At 46.6% G+C, this 23,384-nt stretch overlaps 1 protein-coding gene across 1 annotated transcript in view; it reads right to left on the bottom strand.

The window, feature by feature from the left end:
• CLCN7 (Cl-/H+ antiporter 7) overlaps positions 1 to 22,474 on the bottom strand; it is a 102,659-nt gene extending 80,185 nt beyond the window's left edge. The window contains exon 1 of the mRNA XM_089694109.1: positions 22,305 to 22,474. Within this exon, the coding sequence (XP_089550235.1) occupies positions 22,305 to 22,409 (105 nt within the window). The 5' untranslated portion in view covers positions 22,410 to 22,474. The remainder of the gene's footprint in view (positions 1 to 22,304) is intronic.
• Positions 22,475 to 23,384: the final 910 nt, after the last annotated feature.

Here is a 23,384-nt window from a genome sequence, read left to right as displayed (position 1 = left end):
CCTCACTCCTTCCTTCCACAAATGTTATCATGTAGGGAACTCGGACCTGACCCGGACCTGTACACAAAGTTTGGACTGTTGATCCGGATGGTAAGTGGAAGGTAGCAGCAGTAGACGGGCTCCTCCTAAACCCCTCACTGCAAGGAACATGAGTGCACTCATCGGGAACATGAGTATTTTGCTGATCTGAACCGCGTAACTTAACTCTGGTTTCTTTAGCTTGCAGCTCATTGCACTGCCTTCTGACAGTTTGGCACGCAAGCTACCAACACAACTAGAAGATTTTAGGTTGCAAGATGCGAATGGCTGATGAGGAAGCAGAAAGAGGAACAGCTTTAAAAAGGAACCAACATAACGTGAGCTGTTTCTCCACGAAGTTCACAGAACCTAATCTACTTGGAAACACAGGAGACCTAATTTAGTAACCTCAACCGTTTGACACTCAATAATGAACATAGAAATTCTTCATTCTCATGGCAGATGTGATGTAAAGGCTCTAGCAAGACCTGTATTTATCCTGAAGGAACCCTTGAAATAATTTTGATGATCTCAGTAAAAATAATATTTACATTTCACGGTTCTACAGAATGACCCCACGGTTCACGTATATGCGGCCGTGGGGGCAGTGTTTTGCGCAGGCACGAGAGCCCATTCATTTGAATGGACTCCTGTGCCCCGGGACACGCAGGGAAAGAAGTCCCGGCACTTCTGAAAACACAGCCCGCACGGGAACCTTGGTTCCCAGTACGGTTGCGGTTTCCAGTGTGGGAGGCGTGCCATTAGAACTAATGGCATCCGCCCGCGGGTCCGCATTCCTCTGTGCAGGTGGTGCGACTGCACGGATTTTTGTGCATATCCGCAGCGGAACCACTTGCACAGATGTAAACCTAGCCTGACTATGAAACTGATAAAAGTTTTTAATAGAATAAGGAAAATAGCATACCTGGCGGGCAGAGGAAGCGCGGCCCCTTGCGCTGGCGGGCAGAGGAAGCGCGGCCCCTTGCGCTGGCGGGCAGAGGAAGCGCGGCCCCTTGCGCTGGCGGGCAGAGGAAGCGCGGCCCCTTGCGCTGGCGGGCAGAGGAAGCGCGGCCCCTTGCGCTGGCGGGCAGAGGAAGCGCGGCCCCTTGCGCTGGCGGGCAGAGGAAGCGCGGCCCCTTGCGCTGGCGGGCAGAGGAAGCGCGGCCCCTTGCGCTGGCGGGCAGAGGAAGCGCGGCCCCTTGCGCTGGCGGGCAGAGGAAACGCGGCCCCTTGCGCTGGCGGGCAGAGGAAACAAGGCCCCTTGCGCTGGTGGTGAGTGGGGAAAGTCCCCTTGAGTTGGATTTTAGAAGTGACCCCCATACATTGAATGTCAGCGGTAAACTTCCCCCTTACATTAGTTGTCATTGCAGATTGATATGTCAGTGCACACAGCTCAAGGAGCCCCAAGCAAACTCTGGGGGCTCACATCACCCCATTAAGAAAGCCCACTGCAACAAAATGATCACCAGAGTACAGACCGAAAAAAAAAAAAAAAAACCTGACAGGGGTCCAGGAGTTGCAATGCATTACTGCATGTATGTTAATGTACTGCATTTTGATCAAAACGAGTTGCGGCACACAATCTGAAATGGAATGTGCACTGCAATAGCTCATTTATTGGGAATAGGCAGCCAACACAGAGCAACGGACCAATACCCAGATCTACACTTTGTATGCTGTAACGCCGTGTCCTGCAGGTCTATCGGCACCTATTGTATATGTATGGTGAGATGCCATTCTAAACTAGAAAAGCTACAATTTCTGGGAAAATTGTGTGAAGTGTTCTTGCCTCCACCAGTAGTCTACAACTGGAGTGGGCGTTGAAACACCTCAAACACTCTCTACTGTAGAAAACTTATTTCCAAACCTTTAACCAGAAGCCGGCCAAACTGTCACGAATTCAAAATTAGATTTCAAATAAGGCAGAGAAGAGCGGTTAAAAACAAACTGCTCCAAATTGCTCACTTCACTGGCATCTTCAAATGGTCGTAGTTTTAAAAACTATAAATCCTACAGTGAAGAGCTTTATATTGTGAGAATCACAAGATCCAGACCTACATTTTGAAGCATAGTATGTCTCTGAAATATTAAAAATGAAGGCACAGTCGCAGTTTAGAAATTGCCCTTCAAATTTGAGGTGGCTAGAGTTGAGTTTCAATGAATGTCAATGGGCGGCGTGAGTTGCAAACTAATGGTCATATTGTGAAAATTATCAGGACTATGGCTTGTGGCAGCAGGGACAGCTGAACGTTTTGATATAAGATTTGTGTAGGTGGGCTTGAAAATGAGGGAGTGATGGCAGTTTAGAAATCATGTCCTGATTTTTCAGCTCACACTCTAGCTTTTGTCAGCTCCCACTCTAGTTTTGAATATTCCGCCATTCATTCCTATGGGACCAATTTCACCACAAAAACGCCGATATTTCATGAACCATTCGGTGAAACATTCCACAAAGTAATAGCACACCAATCGGGAACAATCCACACGTTTCGGTATATTACTGTCTATGTAGTGTAAAAACTGTGGGAGGAGTTAGGGTGGTAAATTTGGCTATAATAATCAGAATATATATGTGAGATAACAGGAAGTGGTCTGCCATGCAAAAACACTTAATAAATGGCACTGCAATGCACCCAACAGTGTGCTGTGCGTTACGGATAACATGCATTAAAAACTGCTTTTGGCCATACATTTCCTATCAAGCCCTTGTATCCAACAGATTCAGGGTCCATTCATACATGTCTACATTCCAGCAGTGACTAGTTCACGTCAACGCGCCACAGCCTTTGGAATTTTAAAATATAAGACATGCTGCAACTTTCAGCATTTACTAAAAATTGAAAAATCGAGCAGGACCATTATAAAACTGTAAATGCACAAGATAAACGTAGGCATTTTGTGTGTGTTTTTAACTCCTCTGCACCGCAGATATCAGTTCTGAATTTTTACCCTTCACCCTGCATGATGGGCAAAGGATGTCAAACACAAAATGCACATAAAGGCATGCAGCTCTATGGGTAAGTGTGAAGAGGCCATTATTGTCCTCCCTCTTAGATTGTAAGCTCCCAGGATCAGGGCCCTCCTAACCCTCTTGTATTGAACTGTATTGTTGCTGTATTGTCTCCCGTTATATTGTAAAGCGCTGAGCAAACTGTTGGCGCTATATAAATCCTGTATAATAATAATATTGTACAGTCCGTATACAAGGCCCGCTGTGTCGCAGAAACGTATCTTAGCTCTGATTCTCTGCAAAATGAAATAATCACAAATAATCTCTCCGATGGTGTATACACTGCAAACACACATCCTCCAGAGCAATTGCTTTGGGAAATTGTGTGAACAACAGGCCACTTATGGCTCTAGCTGGAGGGGGTGAAGAAAGAGCCTGCAAAACCGACAAACTGGTTCTACCAACACAATCCACCTCCAGTGTTTTGACAACTATGAATGCGGTCAAAGGAATCTGAATGCATGAACATTGCAGAATGATTTAATTACCAACCAAAGTGAATCATGGACTTCAGCTGGGGATCCGCTTATTGAATGAGGCCCCTTTCCTGAAAGGCAAAGTTCACCTTTAACTTTAAAAAAAAATTTTTAAAAAAAGCACATTTTGGCAGGTGAAAAAGGTTTGCGGTACCCCGCACTCCCAGAGAGCGCACACAGGCATTGAATGTTTATAAATGGCCACCCGCTTCGGCACTGCTCCCGTCTGGCCGTTTATGTACATGGGCCGGACAGGAAGTGGTTAAAGTGTAAGTTCACCTTTATGGAAATGAAAAGGTACACACTTTACATCCTTCCCACCCCCCCGGTCCCCACTTTACTTACCTCTGGGGATGCGGAGCTGTCAGTGCCCATGCAACTGGTCTAGTTGTCGGGGGATTTAAACTCCTCACTCTTCCCTCACTACTCTGTGCAATGCTTCTGGGGCGGACCAGAGCAATTCTGATTGGTCAGTGCCGGCACAGTATGTCCTGGAAGCGTTGGAGAGGAGAAGGGGAAGAGTGGGGATTTCAAGTTCCCAGACCGCTGAACCAGCTGCCTGGGCATTGACAGCTCAGCATCCCCAGAAGTAAGTACAGCGGGGACCAAGGGAGGAAAGATGTACAGCAGGGGTGCTCAACCTTTTGAACAGCAAGGGAAACTTAAGTGATCTGGAATCCAGTCGCAGGACACAATGAAATGAAAGGATTCAAAATTTTAAATTTTAGTTTTTATTTTGAATAGTATAATGAACATTTTTCTCCTGCAGCTGCTGAATGCCGGCGGAAGAGAGAGGAGTATAATCCAGCTTTCAGCAGTTGCAGGAGGAAAATGAAGAGGATCCATTTCTGTATATTATTATTATTATTATACAGTATTTATATTGTGCTAAAAGGTTTGCTCAGCGCTGTACATTATAGTGGGGGACAGTACATGAGACAATACAGTAACAATACAATACACGAGGGGTTCGAGGGCCCTGCTCTTTCGAGCTTACAATCTAGGAGGGAGGGGATAGTGGTACAGGAGGAAGTGGCTGTGAGGGATGGAGTGGTAGGAGGAGATCGGCTGTTAGGTGAGGGTGGGGTAGGCTTCCCTGAAGAGCTGGGTTTTCAGGGTGCGCTTAAAGGTGAAGAGGGTAGGTGACAGTCTGATGGATTGGGGTAGTGAGTTCCAGAGGATGGGGGAAGTCCTAGAGAAGTCCCGAAGTTGGGCGTGGGAGGTGGAGACCAGGGAGCTAGAAAGTAGGAGGTCTTGTGAGGAGCGGGTTGGGTGGTATTTGGGTATCAGGTCAGTGAGGTAGTTTGGGGCAGCATTATGAATGGCTTTGTATGTCTGTGTTAGTAGTTTGAATTTAATGCATTGGGCAATTGGGAGACAGTGGAGGGAATGACAGAGGGGGGTGGCAGATGCGGGGCGGTTGGTAAGGTGGATGAGTCTGGCCGCTGAGTTCAGGATAGACTGAAGCGGGGATAGCCTGTGATGAGGTAGGCCGGTGAGGAGGGAGTTGCAGTAGTCCAGACATGAGATAATAAGGGAGTGAATGAGTTGTTTAGTAATGTCTGGGGTTAGGAACGAACGTATTTTGGAGATGTTGCGGAGGTGGAGCCTGCATGAGTTTGCCAATGATTGGACATGGGGTTGGAAGGACAGGTTTGAGTCTAGAGTGACACCTAGGACTTTGGCTTGTGGGGTGGGACTGATGGTGGCGTTGTTGGTCATGATGGAGAGGGTGGGGGGGAGGGGGGCACGGGCTGGAGGGAAAATCAGGAGCTCGGTTTTGGAAAGGTTAAATTTGAGGAAATGGAGCAACATTCAGTCTGATACGTTGTTCAGTAGGTGGGTGATACGGGCGGAGACTGAAGGGGTGAGGCGAGGGGTGGAGAGGTAAATTTGCGTGTCATCGGCGTAGAGGTGAGAGTTGAAGCCGTGGGAATGTATCAGTTTGCCGAGGGAGGAGGTGTAGATGGAAAAGAGAAGGGGCCCGAGGACCGAGCCTTGGAGGACCCAACAGAGAGGGGGAGAGAGAGGGGGAGGTGGTAGCGTTATAGGTAACGCTGAAAGAGCGTTGGGATAGATAGGAGGAGAGCCAGGAGAGAGCGGAGTCTCTGATGCCGAGGGAGTGTATATGCCACCCCTGTTGCCCCTCTCATCCAAGTGTAACACAGAACATAGCAGGGAGGCTGCACGGGCCCCCTGGAGAATACATCAGTGGTGGTAGGGGGGTGGCAAACCACCTGTCCCCTCTCCCCCCGAAACCACAAATGTAATTGAGCCATTACTGTCCTCAGTGCCCTATAAGGCTGCTTTCATATGGATGTGCTGAGATTTACCTGCACCGCAGGTGCAACGACTTTCCTGCAGATATGCTGCACTTTGCCATAACCTTCTGTTCTATCTCATGGGTGTGGTGTACTTTCCGAAAACGCACCAAAACTCACGCATTCAGTTTAAGGTTGAGGGCCACATTTGACCGACGGGCCCCGGGTTGAACACCTCTGATGTACAGAGTTAATTCAGCTTTTACATTTTTGTGAAAGGTGAACACTTCAAACGCTTATATACAACCTGTTTTGAAGCAACTGTTTCAAAACTGTGATCTTAAGTACTGTAACGAATATTGAAATTTCAATTTTATTACATTATTTATATATATATATATATATATAGCGTCAACAATTCACTCTGCACTTTACATATTTCACATTAAAGCGGAGCTCCACCTGAAAAAAATAAAAAAAGTCACCAGCTACAAAAACTGTAGCTGCTGACTTTTAAAATACAGACACTTATCTGTCCCTCGGTCCAGCGATGTCCTCACCACGGCTGGTTTCACTGGCTGTCTGTTCTCCCCGGAGTCGGCATCTTCAGTGTGGGCACCCGGCTGTGACAGCTTGCGGCTTCACAGCTGGGTGCCCACTGCATATGTGCGAGAAGCTCTGCGCTTTATGAATGTTTTGTAGTCTTCTGGGACCTGTCACGTGTACCAGAAGACTAATGGGGAGGGGGGGGGGGTGGGCAGACAACTTCCACTTCCGATCGCAACGGAAGTGGGTACCTGTCAAATTCGGGTACCCGCTCCCCAAAGGTGCCAATCCTTAATGGGGAGCGGGGGACAAAGGCTTAACCCTTTGAGGACCATAAGATTACGGAACGCCAAAATAATCAATTTTTTTGTTTTTAAAGTTCGTATACTTCAGTTGCTGTAACTAAGCCATTTCATGAAATAATTGGCAAAAAAGCTAGATCCATTTGCTGTTTGTTGATAAGAACTAATATTTTGACTCAAACCAAAAAAAAAAAAAAAAAAAAGTTTTAAGCTCTTATTTAGATGATACAGGCAATTAAAAACATGGGACAAATACGTCCCTTGGTCCTCAAAGGGTTAAAGTGGAACTTCCCCTTTTGAGTGGAACTCCGCTTTAAAGAACAGGACCTGACATGAAAGAGCTTACAATCTAAAGGTCCCTATAACGAACACACACACACGTTGATTTGCTAAAACTGGAGACTGCAAAATATGATGCAGCTCTGCATAGAAACCAATCAGCTTACAGTTTGTTTTGGGAAAGCTTAACAAGTTAGAAGCTGATTGGCTACCATGCGGAGCTGCACCATATTTTGCAGTCTCCAGTTTGAGTAAATTAGCCTCATAGTAGGGTCCATTTAGACAGGATCCAATTACCCTGCCAGAACGTTGCGGAGTGTGGGAAGAAACCACCAAGAAAAACCCAAGCTAGCTAAGAGAACACGCAAACTCCATGCAGGTAGTGTCCAGGTTGAGATTCAAACAGAGGACCCTGGTGCTACAAGGTAGAAGTGCTAACCACTGAGCCACTGTTCAATAAAGGCTGAGTTACTACAAAGTTTCGGACACTCCGGATTATCCTGGCATCAGATTAAACCACATCGAACCAATGTGCCTGCTAATTAAGTGTGACTCCTCTGCTTCTGCCCAAACAAAGCTCCTATTAACAGCCTGATGTTTTACATGACTAGCATGCCGATTCCAATTTCCTGGTGTGATGCTGCGGCCTTCCATAGAGCCAGGGAATTCGAACGCCGTCAAATTACAATTGCTGATAAAAAGTTGGCAGATTCAATCATAACTGCTGCATAAAATCAGAAATTAAAGGGAACTGGTGCTGAACCATGGAAATCAAACTAGTATCAGGTGCATGAACTGTATATAGTCATATTCATGTCATTCTTTTAGCTGTACACAACTCTGCCACACAGCGCACCTCTGTCTGGCATGGCAGGAGATCGGATATTTCTCTGCTGCAGCTCCGTAACACTTATAGGTCTTGCCCTCGCCTCTTCATGACTGGACAATGAAAGGAGAAGTTGCAGAGTGATGAGCTCGTCTGTCACTCTGCTCTCCCCTTCTATCAGCATGCTGCTTGCTAGCACTGTTGTACAGATGATTGGCTCAGTGTGCTGCTTCTCACTTTTCCAGTCTGAGCTTTGCTGTACAGAGAGCAAGAAGATGATACCAGGTCAAATTCAGGTACGTACACTGCCTGCATTAAAATTACACTTCAGGATGTATTAAAGCAGAGTGTTCCATGAACCCCCATGCAGGCAGTCCCCTTCATGTCAATTGAGACACAATGGCTGCATGGACACAGTGGCTGCTCCCAATTTGACAGCCATGTGGTAATGTAATGACATCTCCGCTATCGGAGGTTTCAGGCTCACAAGTCTCTTGGTTTGTTCCTCCCATTTTACAGGGCAAAAGTCATTATGTCTGTCCCACCCATGTATGCCTGCATGACTTGACTGACTAATGTAAAGGCCCACCACCAGTGCCAATGACCTAAAGCATCATGGGACCTATAGGCAGCCGAATAGGAGAAGGACGTGACATCTGCCACCTCAAAGTTACCTGCTGCCAGATGTACCTATACTGTGATATGAAGGAGGATGATGTCACAGGAGACTAAAAGTTTCTTTTTTTTCTCAGGTAACGTAAAAGTAAATCAGATGAAAAAAATGCTTTTTTTTCCTCTTGAAGGGAACATTTAAAAAGGTTCCTGGAGTTCAGCTTTAAGCCAAGAGCTAAATTAGATCTTTTTTTTTTTAATTTAATCTTGCAATTAGGCTGCAACAATAACGTGCAATTCAACACTTTTTCTGCATCACCCTACTTAACTGTGAGCTGCTACAAAGAGGACATCCAAGAGGCTGCAGGGGGATTCAGAGGAGGTCAAATACAATAGGAGGTCTCAGATTCAAATGTTAGAAAACTGAATTCTCTGCTTTGGGGAAAAAGACAACTTCGATGTGATTTAATTTGTTTGTATAAATATATGAAAAAGTCATTTTTAAAGACTTGACCAGCTTTCTGTCCAAAGAAACCCCGCATCCGCTATATCCGGCCTCTCCGGACCCCGCATCCGCTATATCCGGCCTCCCCGCATCCGCTATATCCGGCCTCCCCGCATCCGCTATATCCGGCCTCCCCGGACCCAGCATCCGCTATATCCGGCCTCCTCGGACCCCGCATCCGCTATATCCGGCCTCCCCGCATCCGCTATATCCGGCCTCCCCGGACCCCGCATCCGCTATATCCGGCCTCCCCGGACCCCGCATCCGCTATATCCGGCCTCCCCGGACCCCGCATTCGCTATATCCGGCCTCCCCGGACCCCGCATTCGCTATATCCGGCCTCCCCGGACCCCGCATTCGCTATATCCGGCCTCCCCGGACCCCGCATTCGCTATATCCGGCCTCCCCGGACCCCGCATTCGCTATATCCGGCCTCCCCGGACCCCGCATTCGCTATATCCGGCCTCCCCGGACCCCGCATTCGCTATATCCGGCCTCCCCGGACCCCGCATTCGCTATATCCGGCCTCCCCGGACCCCGCATTCGCTATATCCGGCCTCCCCGGACCCCGCATTCGCTATATCCGGCCTCCCCGGACCCCGCATTCGCTATATCCGGCCTCCCCGGACCCCGCATCCGCTATATCCGGCCTCCCCGGACCCCGCATCCGCTATATCCGGCCTCCCCGGACCCCACATTCGCTATATCCGTTCTCCCCGGACCCCGCATCCGCTATATCCGGCCTCCCCGGACCCCACATTCGCTATATCCGTTCTCCCCGGACCCCGCATTCGCTATATCCGTTCTCCCCGAACCCCGCATTCTCTATATCCGGTCTCCCCGGACCCTGCATTCACTATATCCAGCCTCCCCGGACCCAGCATTCACTATATCCGGTTACCCCGGACCCCACACTCACTATATCCGGTCTCCCTGGACCCTGCATTCACTATATCTGGTCTCCCACAATACACACAACATGGAAATGCAATTACTTTAGTAAATATAAACTGCTAAATACCTTTTCTCATCAGCAGTATATAGCAGTCTTGTGACTTCCATCAGCGTCCGGCCAGGAACTGGTTAAAGCTCATAGGAGGAGTTTTCATTCTCCCCTTATTGTCCTATAACGCTGCAGGACCCCTGACCCTCTTTCTGGACAGTGCTGATTGGCCCTGTACTGATCACATGCACCCTCCCCAAAAAAGCCCTCTCTAGCAATACACACAAACTGAGCATGTGCAGCTTGCCCCCAAAGGCTCTGTACTATCAGCAGATGGATTGGGGACAGTAGAAGAGGAGGATCAGAGAAGACAGGATCAAACATCCTTTTAACACAATGCAGAGGATTAACCCCTTAGGTTCCACAGTGAGTATAACAAGCATGCTTTACTGCATATACAGACTGATTGTACTGTTGTGGGTTTAGTAACGCTTTAAGGAGGCAAAATTGAAAGAATTAAACATTTTTTTAAAAATTAAATACACACACACAGAATATAACTGGATATAACATTTATAGGTAAAGTTGATAAACGGAATATCCGATTGCCTCTCGGGGATCAGGAAGGAATTTTTTTTCCCGCAGGAGCAAATTGGTTCATTCTTTGCTGGTTTTTTTTGCCTTCCTCTGGATCAACTGTGGGTATAGGATTATAACTTTTTTTTAATGGTTGGCTGAAAAAAGAAAAAAGTCCATCCAGTACAAACTATGTAACACTGGATCCTGACCTATCTTGCCAATATTGTGTTTTTTGTTTTTTTTTTTAATTTAAATATTTATTAATTTTTCATATTATTACAAATATTCCATATGAAGACACACAATACATATAAATAATCAATATATTTCTACTTTGTCCCTTCTGTTTACCTCTTTTCTTTCCCTTCCCTCCCAACCCACCTTTCCCCCCCCTTTCCCCCTCCCTCCTCTCTGCAAGATCTCTAAATCTCTCTAGGCCCAATAACTTCAAATAACTTCCTGGTTTAGGGTTTTCTATATTTCTCTTTCAATCCTGATTTTTCCCATTTGTCCCATCGCAAATAATATAATTTCAACCTGTCTTCCTGAATATAAGATTTTTCCATTCTGCTAATCTGGTTTACCCTATTGATCCAATCCTCCTCCGTCGGAACCTCTGTCTTCCACCAAAACTTGGGAATCAACCCTTTTGCAGCACTTAAGTAGTACCATACGCCTGATTCTTTATATTTTTTTACTGTTGTCTCAACACTATGTAAGAGACATATGGTTGGGTCTAATCCTATGTCATTTCCAGTTATTATTTCTATTAATTTAACTATTGTCTTCCAGAAAACCTGAATTTTTGGACATTGCCACCATATGTGAAACACCGTGCCCTCTTCCCCACATCCTCTCCAACACATTTTTGAATTCTCCCCCCTCATCCTGTGCTCAGTGCTCGGTGTAATATGCCATCGTGTCAAACATTTATAGTTAATCTCAACGTCTCTCATACTAACACTCTCGTGAACTAATCTAAATATCTTATTCCGTTGATCTTCATCTATCACCACCTCCATATCTCTTTCCCAATTTGTTATAAAGATTAACTTTGTGTCTGTGTCCAGTTCTGCGAGTATTCTATACATTTTTGTAACACCGTGTTTCCCATCTCTACGTGTTTCTAATAGCCTTTCAATCATATTCCACTCCTTTTTTAATCTCAAGGGTTTTGGGAGAGTTCCAATAAAACATTTTAATTGGTGATATTTCCACTCATCAATTTTAGTAAACATATCTCCTTCCCTCTCTTTTAATTCTTTAAATGTTCTCAATTCCCCCTCTACCAATACGTCTCTCAATTGGATATCTTCCTTTTTAATCCATCTCCCTGATATCTCATCTTTTCCTGGAGGGAAAAACTCCGTGTTTGCAAGAGGCATTAATATAGAGTTGAATTCCCATTTCATGTGTTTATGTAAATTATCCCATATCCTTAAAACATTTAAAGTGTAAGTGCTTGTGCTCTCTTTAATTCTTCTATAATGTGCTGGAACCCATATCATCTTACTCAAATTAATTCCACTCAGTTCATTTTCTATTTTTACCCAACTTTTCCCCTTATGGTTAAAAGTCCAATCATAAATTCTTGCTAACATTACTGCTTTGTAATATCTCTTGACATCAGGTAGTCCCATCCTCCCTTTCTCTTTAGTCCTACTTAGTGTTTCATATGATATTCTTGGTTTTTTATTCCTCCATATATATCTTGTTGCCTTCCTCTGGATCAACTGTGGGTATAGGATTATAACTTTTTTTTAACGGTTGGCTGAAAAAAGAAAAAAGTCCATCCAGTACAAACTATGTAACACCGGATCCTGACCTATCTTGCCAATATTGTGTTAGTTGGAAATTATGTCTATATTGAGTTAAATTCCTGAATATGAAGTGTGACGAATGGGGAGAAACAGATCTCGGAAAATGAGTTATTTTAAACTGAAGGGACCAATTATTCCGGGTCATCTGACTGCGGAGTCACAAGGCATATAATGCTGTTATCCCAGAGGAACAATGTACACTTTCTGATGATGTTCAGACCACAATCATGGCCCATACTACAGCCCTGTGCTTTGACCCAACAAACAAAGCAATAATCATGGCTAGGGCCCATCAATCAGAGTCATATTCCATAATATAGCCCGATGATCAGAGTCATGCTCTATGCTATGACCCAACAATCATGCTCCATGCTACAGCTCAATGATCAGAGTCATGCTCTATGCTATGACCGTACAATCATGCCCCATGTTACAGCTCAATGATCAGAGTCATTGCTCTATGCTATGACCCAACAATCATGCTCCATGCTACAGCTCAATGATCAGAGTCATGCTCTATGCTATGACCGTACAATCATGCACCATGTTACAGCTCAATGATCACAGTCATGCTCTATGCTATGACCCAACAATCATGCTCCATGCTACAGCTCAATGATCACAGTCATGCTCTATGCTATGACCCAACAATCATGCTCCATGATACAGCTCCATGATCAGAGTCATGCTCTATGCTATGACCCAACAATCATGCTCCATGATCAGAGTCATGCTCTATGCTATGACCCAACAATCATGCTCCATGCTACAGCTCAATGATCAGAGTCATGCTCTATGCTATGACCCAACAATCATGCTCCATGTTACAGCTCAAGGATCAGAGTCATGTTACAGTTCACAGATGAAGAGTTCTGCTCTCTACTACAGCCCAACAATCAGAGTCACACTCCATACTAACAGCCCAAAGATCGGAGTCACTCCATAATGGAGCTCAACAGAGTCATTCTATACTACAGACCAACAGTCAGTTAAACCCCATACTACGGCCAATGGTTGGAGTCATACACCAAACTACAGCCACTGCCTTTGAGCCCAACCTGTCATTTGCACACCCGCTAGGGGCACATCACCATGCAGACTGGGCTCACAGTACATCAAGACCGATTCCTCATGTGAACACCATTCAGTCTTGAAAGAATGTCTGCCTCCTGCCAATACTGGAGGACGAAAAGGAGACTGCCATGACATATTTTCTCTATTTTTCTTCTGTTTATGAAGGGTTGGTAAAAAGCCTGGGGTTTCCAACTACCCCACATCCCCCCAACCACCCCCCACAAAAAAGCAAAAATATATCAATGCATTTACAGATGATTTACCATGCCAGGGGTGGGCAACTGTGGCCCTCCAGCTGTTGTAGAACTACAAGTCCCATGAGGCATTGCAAAACTGACAGTTACAAGCATGACTCCCAGAGGCAGAAGCATGATGGGACTTGTAGTTCACCAACAGCTGGAGGGCCACAGTTGCCCACCCCTGCTCTATGCAGTAGATACAAGTATAGAGGAACATGTAACATCCCCTCCCCCACCACCTCCCTACAATGCAGTGCTTACTAGCCCAGCAGCCAATCACCATGCAGTGAGGAACCGCGCACCATCTAAGTACAGTTCAACCAAGTCAAACCTTACACAGAACCCCGGGCACTCGGTCAGTGGATTGGAATGGTGGGGAAGCGATGAATGGCAAGTAAATCCTATTACAGTAGTATTCCTGGATTTACCCAACTAATCTTCAAGCTGCTCCCTCCCCCCTCCTAACAATGACACGATCTACTCTGTGGGAGAAAGATCTGTATGCTGAACTATTTTCAGTGCCGGTTCACATAAATGCGATATAAACCGCAGCCAAACCGCATGACGTGAAATATCATTGCTTCCTATGGGGTCTGTTCACATATGTCCGGTGCGCTGGTGGTGTGGATCCAGCGTGATTTGAAAAAGAGTCCTGTATGATTTCTGAGCAGTGCAGGTTCAGGTGTCGATTACAGGCTATTGACATCTATGGGAACCGTTTCTAAACCACATATGTGTGAACAGGATAAAATCCTGAGCTAATCCTGTCCTGAACTTGATGTGAACCTGACCTGAACAACTACTGTATTAGCTGTGAAACCTGAGCTTCAATCCGCACTGCACATGTGTGAATCAGCTCTAAGGCTGCCCTGATCATGACTGTCTGCCATGTGTCAGCAAGCAGCAGCTGCTGCAGGGGAGAGGAAGGAGGGCAGATAATGGATAGCCATAGTAAGCCTATGGGTGATGTCGCCGTTCAGGCATTACTAGCCAAGCACTCTCTCTCCTCTCCCTTGCAGCTACTTCTGGCTGACACATGGGAGACTATTATTATTATTATACAGGATTTATATAGCACCAACAGTTTGCTCAGCGCTTTACAATATAACGGGAGACAAAACAGTTCAATACAAGAGGGAAAGGAGGGCCCTGATTCTGGGAGTTTACAATCTAGGAGGGAGGGGCTAGTGGCACAAAAGGTAGTAACTATGGGGGATGGACTGGTAGGAGGTGTAGAAGATTCCATTATTAGCTAAGGGCAGGATAGGCTTCCCTGAAGAGATAGGTTTTCAGAGATCGCCTAAAAGTGAGCAGAGTAGGCGATAGTCTGATAAATTGGGGTAGAGAGTTCCAGAGGATGGGGAAAGCTCTGGAAATTTCCTGGAGACGAGCATGGGAGATCACATGACCATACTGAAGCACCCTGACAATAGGCAAGTACTGTATACAAATCTTTTCCTACACAGCTTAGTGTAGGTGTTGGGAGGGAGCAGTTTAGAGAATAGTTACACATATCCCAGAATTCTACTTTAAGGATCCTTTAAGGCAGTGGTTCTCAACCTGGGGGTCGTACGACCCTTTCACAGGGGTCGCCTAAGACCATCGGAAAACACATATTTCCGATGGTCTTAGGAACCGAGACACCGCTCCTCTATCCATCTCAAGGCAGGTCCACCCACATGCAGATATGCCCACATACGAGTATCCGGCGTGATGACATCATTGCACCAACCCCATCACATACACCCCGTACAAATACAGGTGTATTGAAAGGGTTGGCGCCATAATGTACTTATGTGAACCAGTCACACATGTGTAAAGAGCAGCTACTGTGTAGAAAGCAGCTACTGTGTTGAAAGCAGCTACTGTGTTGAAAGCAGCAGTATTGGAGGTAAGATATTTACATTACGATTCATAATAGTAGCAAAATTACAGTTATGAAGTAGCAACGAAAATAATATTATGGTTGGGGGTCACCGCAACATGGGGAACTGTATTAAAGGGTCACGGCATTAGGAAGGTTGAGAACCACTGCTTTAAGAAAATCAAACTTGTCCCTGCGCAGAATACGGGCGAAGTACAGGTTCACTAAAAGAGGTTAGAACAGCATGAGTAAACTGCAAACCATTTCAGTCTGTTTGCTTTGATTTAAAGAATGTACTTATACCCCGGCTTGTCCTTCAAGTCCTGCCGTGCAAATACAAACGTCGGAGGAGACGGCTCATTCATAGGCGACATCGAACAAATCTTACACAAGATACTGAGCAATCGATTATTCACCTATGTGTAGTAGACCGTGACATAAAATGTATGTTTTTTTTATAACAGCTGCAACGTCTTGTTTTTTTAAGAATTTAAAAAGATCTGAAAAAGGTATGACCTGCACTAAAACTCTGCAAGCACTGATCATCACTGCCAGTATACGCAGCCATAGAACACCCCACCCATAACCGAGCCAGAGATAAGTGGGTGTGATCCTGTTAACCCCTTGCCTACCGGGCATTTATACCCCCTTCCTGCCCAGGACAATTTTCTGCTTTCAGCGTTGTCACACTTTGAGTGACAATTGCGCGGTCATGCAACATTGTACCCATATGAAATTTTTATCTTTTTTTCACACAAATAGAGCTTTCTTTTGGTGGTATGTACTCGCTGCTTGGTATTTTATTTTTTGTGCTAGAAACAAAAAAAGAGCAAATATTTTTTTTTCTTTGTTTCTATTATAAAATTTTGCAAACAGGTAATTTTTCTCCTTCACTGATGTGCGTTGATGAGGCTGCACTGATAGGCAGCACTGACGGGCACGGATATGCAACAAAGATGGGCACTGATAGGCGGCACTGATGGGTGGCACCAACTGACGGCACTGATGGGTGGCACCAACTGACGGCACTGATGGGTGGCACCAACTGACGGCACTGACTGGCAGCACAGGTGGGAGGCACTGATGGGCACCGATCAGGGCAATGATCATCAGTGCCGATCCCTCCTCTGACAATTGCCGGTTATCAGCAATACTTTCCTCACACTGTCACAGCTGTGCAGCCGATAACCAGCAAATGCATTTACCAGTGATCTGCTGTGTCATTGGACACGGCTGATCACGTGGTAAAAGGCCGCTGTGATTGGCCTTTTACCACATCACGTGAATCAGTAGGACACAGCGATCACGGAGATCGCCGGGTGTGCGCCTCTGGGGACGTGCTGGGAGGACGTCGTGCGACGCCCTCCCAGAACAGGCCGGCCGCAGTGAAGCCGTCATTCGGCTATCTGCTGTTGGCAAATGGTTAAAGTAGTATTAAACCCTTCAACACTTTTCTGTTAGCTTAACACATTGAGCAAAATAAAAAACATTTCCTAGTAAACTATATGCAAGATTTATTACCACTTTTAATTCTGCTGGCTCCTGCTCTCTCTGTGCTGCTTCCCCGAACTTCTAATTTTCACAAAAAAAAACAAAAAAAACCATGGATAGTGCAGTCTCCAGTCACTCAGCTAGCTTGGAGAAGGGAAGGGGAGAAGGAAGGGACTGCCGTGCCATGTTAGGTTACAAAGCTGTGTGTTTCTATTGAAAAACAGTGTAGGGAGACATAACTCTAGTCCCTGCACGCAATATTGGCTCCACTAGCTTAACCCCTTGGTGACGGCGCCTCCCGGCCCTTTAAGGGTTCTAGAAGACGGGGGGCGGGGTTTTAGGGTCGTGACCGCCGTGATTCGCTGTCACATGATCGGGAAAGGTCCCGATCGAAAGAGATCGGGACCTTTCCGTGAGTACCGAACGTGTGTGCTGGGAGAGTGCAGGGCACTTGTTCCTGTTACATCAGTGGTTTTCAACCTGGGGGTCGAATGACTCTTTCACAGGGGTCGCCTAAGACCATCAGAAAACACATATTTCCGATGTGTAAAGAGCAGCTACTGTGTAGAAAGCAGCTACTGTGTAGAAAGCAGCTACTGTGTAGAAAGCAGCAGTATTGGAGGCAAAATGACACTTCATGAATTATAATTACTGGGTAAATAATTTTATGGTTGGGGGGGGGTCACCACAACATGAGGAACTGTATTAAAGGGTCACGGCATTAGGAAGGTTGAGAACCACTGTGTTACATTATCTTAATTGAGAGAGAGTGGTTACCCATAACCGGAAATGCCTGAATAGGGATCTTCATGGCAGGATCACCAGATACTATTTTAATGAAAACTGCAGGTTTAAAAAGATTAAAAATAATTTTTGGTATTATAACATGTTAAAGGTTGTATGAGATATTAGTGACTGGATGTAGATCTGACACCAATTCAATACCCAAATGGCGCCAGCAATTTAAAAAAAAAAAAAAAAGTTAAAAATACTTTGATGATTTCTGCAACCCTGCTTTGGGAAACTGTGAAATATTGGAATGTCAAACCACAAGATCTATTGCGAAACTCAACACAAAGGCCCAAAAAAAGCTGCACTGTACACAACAGGGATCTGTGATTTGCTGCAACAGGAAGTGGAACTGTCCTGCGAGACACCAGAACGCACATGCATTACTGGGAAATTACTTGGGCAATCTGTGGTAATCCGCAGCAGTGAACCTAAAGGTCTCGGCGTGTTCCGCAAACTCCTAACTGGCTTTGGCCTGCTGGGACTTGTAGTTGTGCTGCCGCTGAAACCGCCTGGTGTTGATTACCTCTTGACTGCGGAGCCTAACCGAAAACAGATGGCTGATTTTCATGTTTGAGTCCTGTTTTAAAGATAATAAACAAAACGATTGTATAAAACCCTTTGTCTGCAGGGAGCAGTGACTGCCTGGCAAAGTGCGAGACAACCCGTTGAAATGAAAATAAAAACAGATAAAGCTGGTAACATCTGCACGGACCAGGGGGTCGAAATTGCTGAAATATTTCAGGAGGAGCTCTGCGGATATTATTGGGCTCTGCAGACAAAAGCTGCAAATTTGTAGCAAAACGAGTCTGTAAAATATTCTCTGTAAAATGTTACAAAGTATACAAGTGTATATTATATGAGAACAATGTATTTCCTGCACCTCTTCCTTCTCTCACACCTGTCATGTCTCTCCTGATGTCAAATTGAAGTGAGATTTGTGTTCTGGAATGTACATCCTATTTTCTCAGCTGTCATCCCTTTATTGGCTCATCCCCCCCCCCCCCTCCTTAGAGTAAACCAGATGTACTGACAAGACACTTCATTATCACCTCTGAACCCGGCACCTTGCTACATCTATGGTTACATTGTGACATCCCCACACTACATCCAATCACCCGTCTCCTTGGCGATTTACCAAAGAATATTGCTGATAGTCTTGATCATGTATCAATGTTTCTGTGCACCATATTGGTAAATATTAGAAGTCTCCTGCCCCTCCCCCCCCCCCCCCCAAGCAGAAGAAATTATTATTATACAGGATTTATATAGCGCCAACAGTTTGCTCAGCACTTTACAATACAACGGGAGACAATACAGCAACAATACAGTTCAATACAAGAGGGATAGGAGGGCCCTGATCCTGGGAGCTTACAATCTAAGAGGGAGGGGCTGGTGGTACAAAAGGTAATAACTGTGGGGGATGGACTGGTAGGAGGAGTAGAAGATTCCATTATTAGCTGAGGGCAGGATAGGCTTCCCTGAAGAGATAGGTTTTTAGAGATCGCCTAAAAGTGAGTAGAGTAGGCGATAGTCTGATAGATTGGGGTAGAGAGTTCCAGAGGATGGGGGAGGCTCTGGAAAAGTTCTGGAGACGAGCATGGGAGGAGGAGACAAGGGAGCTAGAGAGCAGGAGGTGGTGGGAGGAGCGGAGAGGACGGTTTGGGTGATATTTGGAGACAAGATTGGTGATGTAATTTGGGGCAGAGTTATAAATGGCTTTATATGTTATTGTTAAAGTTTTGAATTTTATTTGTTGGGCAATGGGAAGCCAGTGGAGGGATTGGCAGAGAGGGGGGAAGGCCAGTGGAGGGATTGGCAGAGAGGGAGGAAGGCCAGTGGAGGGATTGGCAGAGAGGGGGGAAGTCGAAAAAGAATTCTCCTGCGCTCCAGGACTCAGACAGGTGGCACAAGATGGAACCAGGCCTAGGGAAAGCGACCACCACTGCATAAAGGGCCGTGCAGCTCCAAACCAAGGCTGGGGAAGCCCAATCTGCACTGCAAAATGAAATAAAAAACAAGAAGCGCACCAGCCTTGCGCATTACCTCAATAACCAAAGTTTATTACTTGTAAAAAACATACTCACAAACAGCGAATAAAATCAGGCATGTAAGTCCTCTCAGGGACTTGAAGATAACATGAGTCCCATCAGAGGAATGGGTGTTCAGTACAGCTGACGCGTTTCGAAGGGGGTCCCTTCTTCCTCAGAGCTGATGAGGAAGAAGGGACCCCCTTCGAAACGCGTCAGCTGTACTGAACACCCATTCCTCTGATGGGACTCATGTTATCTTCAAGTCCCTGAGAGGACTTACATGCCTGATTTTATTCGCTGTTTGTGAGTATGTTTTTTACAAGTAATAAACTTTGGTTATTGAGGTAATGCGCAAGGCTGGTGCGCTTCTTGTTTTTTATTTCATTTTGCAGAGAGGGGGGAAGGCCAGCGGAGGGATTGGCAGAGAGGGGGGAAGGCCAGCGGAGGGATTGGCAGAGAGGGGGGAAGGCCAGCGGAGGGATTGGCAGAGAGGGGGGAAGGCCAGCGGAGGGATTGGCAGAGATACATCCCATTTACAAGGCATTACTACACCATATCCACGGGTGTGTAGGGTAGGGGGGTGCAGCATGAAGCTATACTTTGATAAGTAGGATGGTAAATGAGATTTGATTCAATATTGTCCTGTAGATTCCGGACTATAACTGGCCCGGTGAGGTTTAATGCCTTGTGACACCCTCGATGACCACCCTCAGGGGGAGGGGGATAAGACTGGTGGCTGGGGGTCTGTGCACTCCAGAAACAGGCTGACCTGACCCTACGTGTTCATTCAGGGATCTAATAATAGCAGTAATTGTCCTTAGGACTGTCTTCATACCCAGCTGACATCTTTATGGCCTAATGGTGGTGGGTGAGCTGCCTGTCAATGCCTGCATCCATCATACTGAACACACACATTACAGCAGGGGGTGTACACCAGGTGCCCTGAGGTTTCCGGTTGGGGGAGGGAAATCAGTGGAATCTATCTGCCCAACTGTGGCCTCTGAATCCCCCATGCAGGCCGCCACCACCAGCATACCTAGAGAGCCAACACAGAACTCTGACAGTCCGCAATGATAATCTATGATGTGTCTATGTGGTCCCAGCAATCATCACCAAGTCTGGGCCTGTCCATGTGCCTCCGATATACCCTGACTGGGCTGGGCTCTGTAGTGTGGTCACCTGTCTAGGAGTCTGATCACATTGTAGTAGTGTATCACTAAGTCCGTAAGAGTGTGGTCAGTGTTGGTGTCACCCCACGAGGAGCAATCAATGTTGGTGTCACCCTATGAGGATCATTCGATGAGATCAGTGTGGGTGTCACCCTATGAGAAGTTTTCAATGTGGCCAGTGATGGTGTCACCGTATGAGGACCTCTCAGTGTTGGTGTCACCCTATGAGAAGCTTTCAATGTGGTTAGTGTGTGTGTGAACCTATGAGGGGCTTTCGATTAGTCTATGATTGGGTCACCCTAAGAGCGGCTGTCGATGTCACCCTAGGAGGGGCTCTAGATTTAGTCAGTGTTGGTGTCACCCTAGGAGGGGCTCTCGGTGTCAGTGTCACCCTATGAGAAGCTTTCATTGTGGTCAGTGTTAGTGTCACCTCCATGAGGGCTCCCAGTAATGTTGTCAACCTATGAGGAGCTTTTGATTAAGTCAGTGTTGGTGTCACCCTATGATGGGTTCTCAGTATTGGTGTCACCATGAAAAGCTTTCAATGTGGTCAGTGTGTGTGAACCTATGAGGGGCTTTCGATTTAGTCTATGATCATGTCACCCTAGGAGGGACTCTCGGTGTTGATGCCACCTTAGGAGGAGCTTTACAATTAGTGTTGGTGTCACCCTATGAGTGTTGGGGTCATCCTATGAGAGGTTTTGATGTGGTCAGTGTTGGTGTCACCCTATGATGCACACTCAGTGCCAGTGTCACCCTATGAGTGTTGGGGTCATCCTATGAGAAGTTTTGATGTGGTCAGTATTGGTGTCACCCTTTGAGTGTTGGGGTCATCCTATGAGACGTTTTGATGTGGTCAGTGTTGGTGTTACCCAATGAGGGGTTAGCAGTGTTGCTGTCACCTTAGCAGAAGGGCTATCGCTGTCACCTTAGGAGAAGCTTTCAATGTGGTCAGTGTTGGTGTCACCCCCATGAGGTGCTCTCACTAATGGTGTCAACCTATGAGGAGCTTTTGATTAGGAAGGGTTCTCAGTGTAGGTGTCACCATGAGAAGCTTTTGATGTGGTCCATGTTTATGTCACCCAATGAGGGGCTCCTAGTGTCGGTGTCACCCTAGGAGAGGGGCAGTCGGTGTCACCCCAGGAGAGGGGCTGTCGGTGTCACCCCAGGAGAGGGGCTGTCGGTGTCACCCCAGGAGAGGGGCTGTCGGTGTCACCCCAGGAGAGGGGCTGTCAGTGTCACCCCAGGAGAGGGGCTGTCGGTGTCACCCCAGGAGAGGGGCTGTCGGTGTCACCCTAGGAGAGGGGCAGTCGGTGTCACCCTAGGAGAAGCTTTCAATGTGGTCAGTGTAGGTGTCACCCAATGAAGGGGCTCCCTGTGTTGGTGTCACCCTATGACGGGTTCTTGGTGTCAGTGTCACCCAATGAGGGGCTCCTGGTGTCAGTGTCACCCAATGAGGGCATCTCACCCGTCTCGGGGTACCGGCTCCGTTCAGCAATGGGGTCCTCTCGGCGGCTCCCCCCTCCTCCTCAGGCCGGCCGGACCAGGACTCTCTGGTGGCCACGTTGGCCATGTCTGATGTCTCTCCCGCTGTGTCTCCGCCGGTCAGTGTTTGGTCACGTGACACCCTCAGCTCTCAGAGAGTCCCCCCGAATCACGTGGCCAGCCCAGCTACGGACCGCCCCTGGGAACAGGTCGGGACGTAGCTCCCGCGCTGCATGCCGGGAGATGTAGTTCTAGCCTAGACTGAGTGTGGCCACGTGATCGCCGCTTCTCCGAATACTGTGGAGAGCACGTGTGCGGCTGTTTCGGTGTGACCTATATACTTGTATATAACATGCAGTATTTATCTCCCACAAAGGATCACAGTGCTAAACCTTTCACTGTGGAGGTTTCTGCATTGGGATATGTACAAAACTAGTGTAAGGCCCCTTCCACCCCCTCGGTCCATATTTTTCATCAGTTAAATTTTTTTCCAAGAAAAAACGGATCAGCTTACATCTGTGTCGGTTTTCGTCCTTTCTGTGTCAAATTACATCCGTTCTGTCGGTTTTCTTCCATTCTGTGTCGGTTTACATCCGTTCTGGGTCGGTTTACATCCGTTCTGTGTCGGTTTACATCCGTTCTGTCGGTTTTCGTTCTTTCTGTGTCGGTTTACATCCGTTCTGCTTCGGTTTACATCCGTTCTGCGTCGGTTTTCGTCCTTTCTGCGTCGGTTTACATCCGTTCTGTGTCGGTTTACATCCGTTCTGCGTCGGTTTACTTCTGTTCTGCGTCGGTTTACGTCCTTTCTGCGTCGGTTTACGTCCTTTCTGCGTCGGTTTTCGTCCGTTCTGCGTCGGTTTTCATCCGTTCTGCGTTGGTTTTCATCTGTTCTGTGTCGTTTTTTTATCCTGTGTCGGTTTACATCCATTCTGTGTCGGTTTTCATCCGTTCTGTGTCGGTTTTCATCCGTTCTGTGTCGGTTTTCATCCGTTCTGTGTCAGTTTTCATCTGTGTCAGTTTTCATCCGTTCTGTGTCAGTTTACATCTGTTTTCATCCATCTAC

The sequence above is a fragment of the Staurois parvus genome, unplaced genomic scaffold (genome assembly GCF_062004578.1).
Source record: "Staurois parvus isolate SC_StPar_1 unplaced genomic scaffold, SC_StPar_1.0 ptg000649l, whole genome shotgun sequence".
NCBI lineage: Eukaryota > Metazoa > Chordata > Amphibia > Anura > Ranidae > Staurois > Staurois parvus.
Note: the sequence above shows the minus strand (reverse complement) of the source record. Positions and strands in the feature narration are given on the sequence as shown.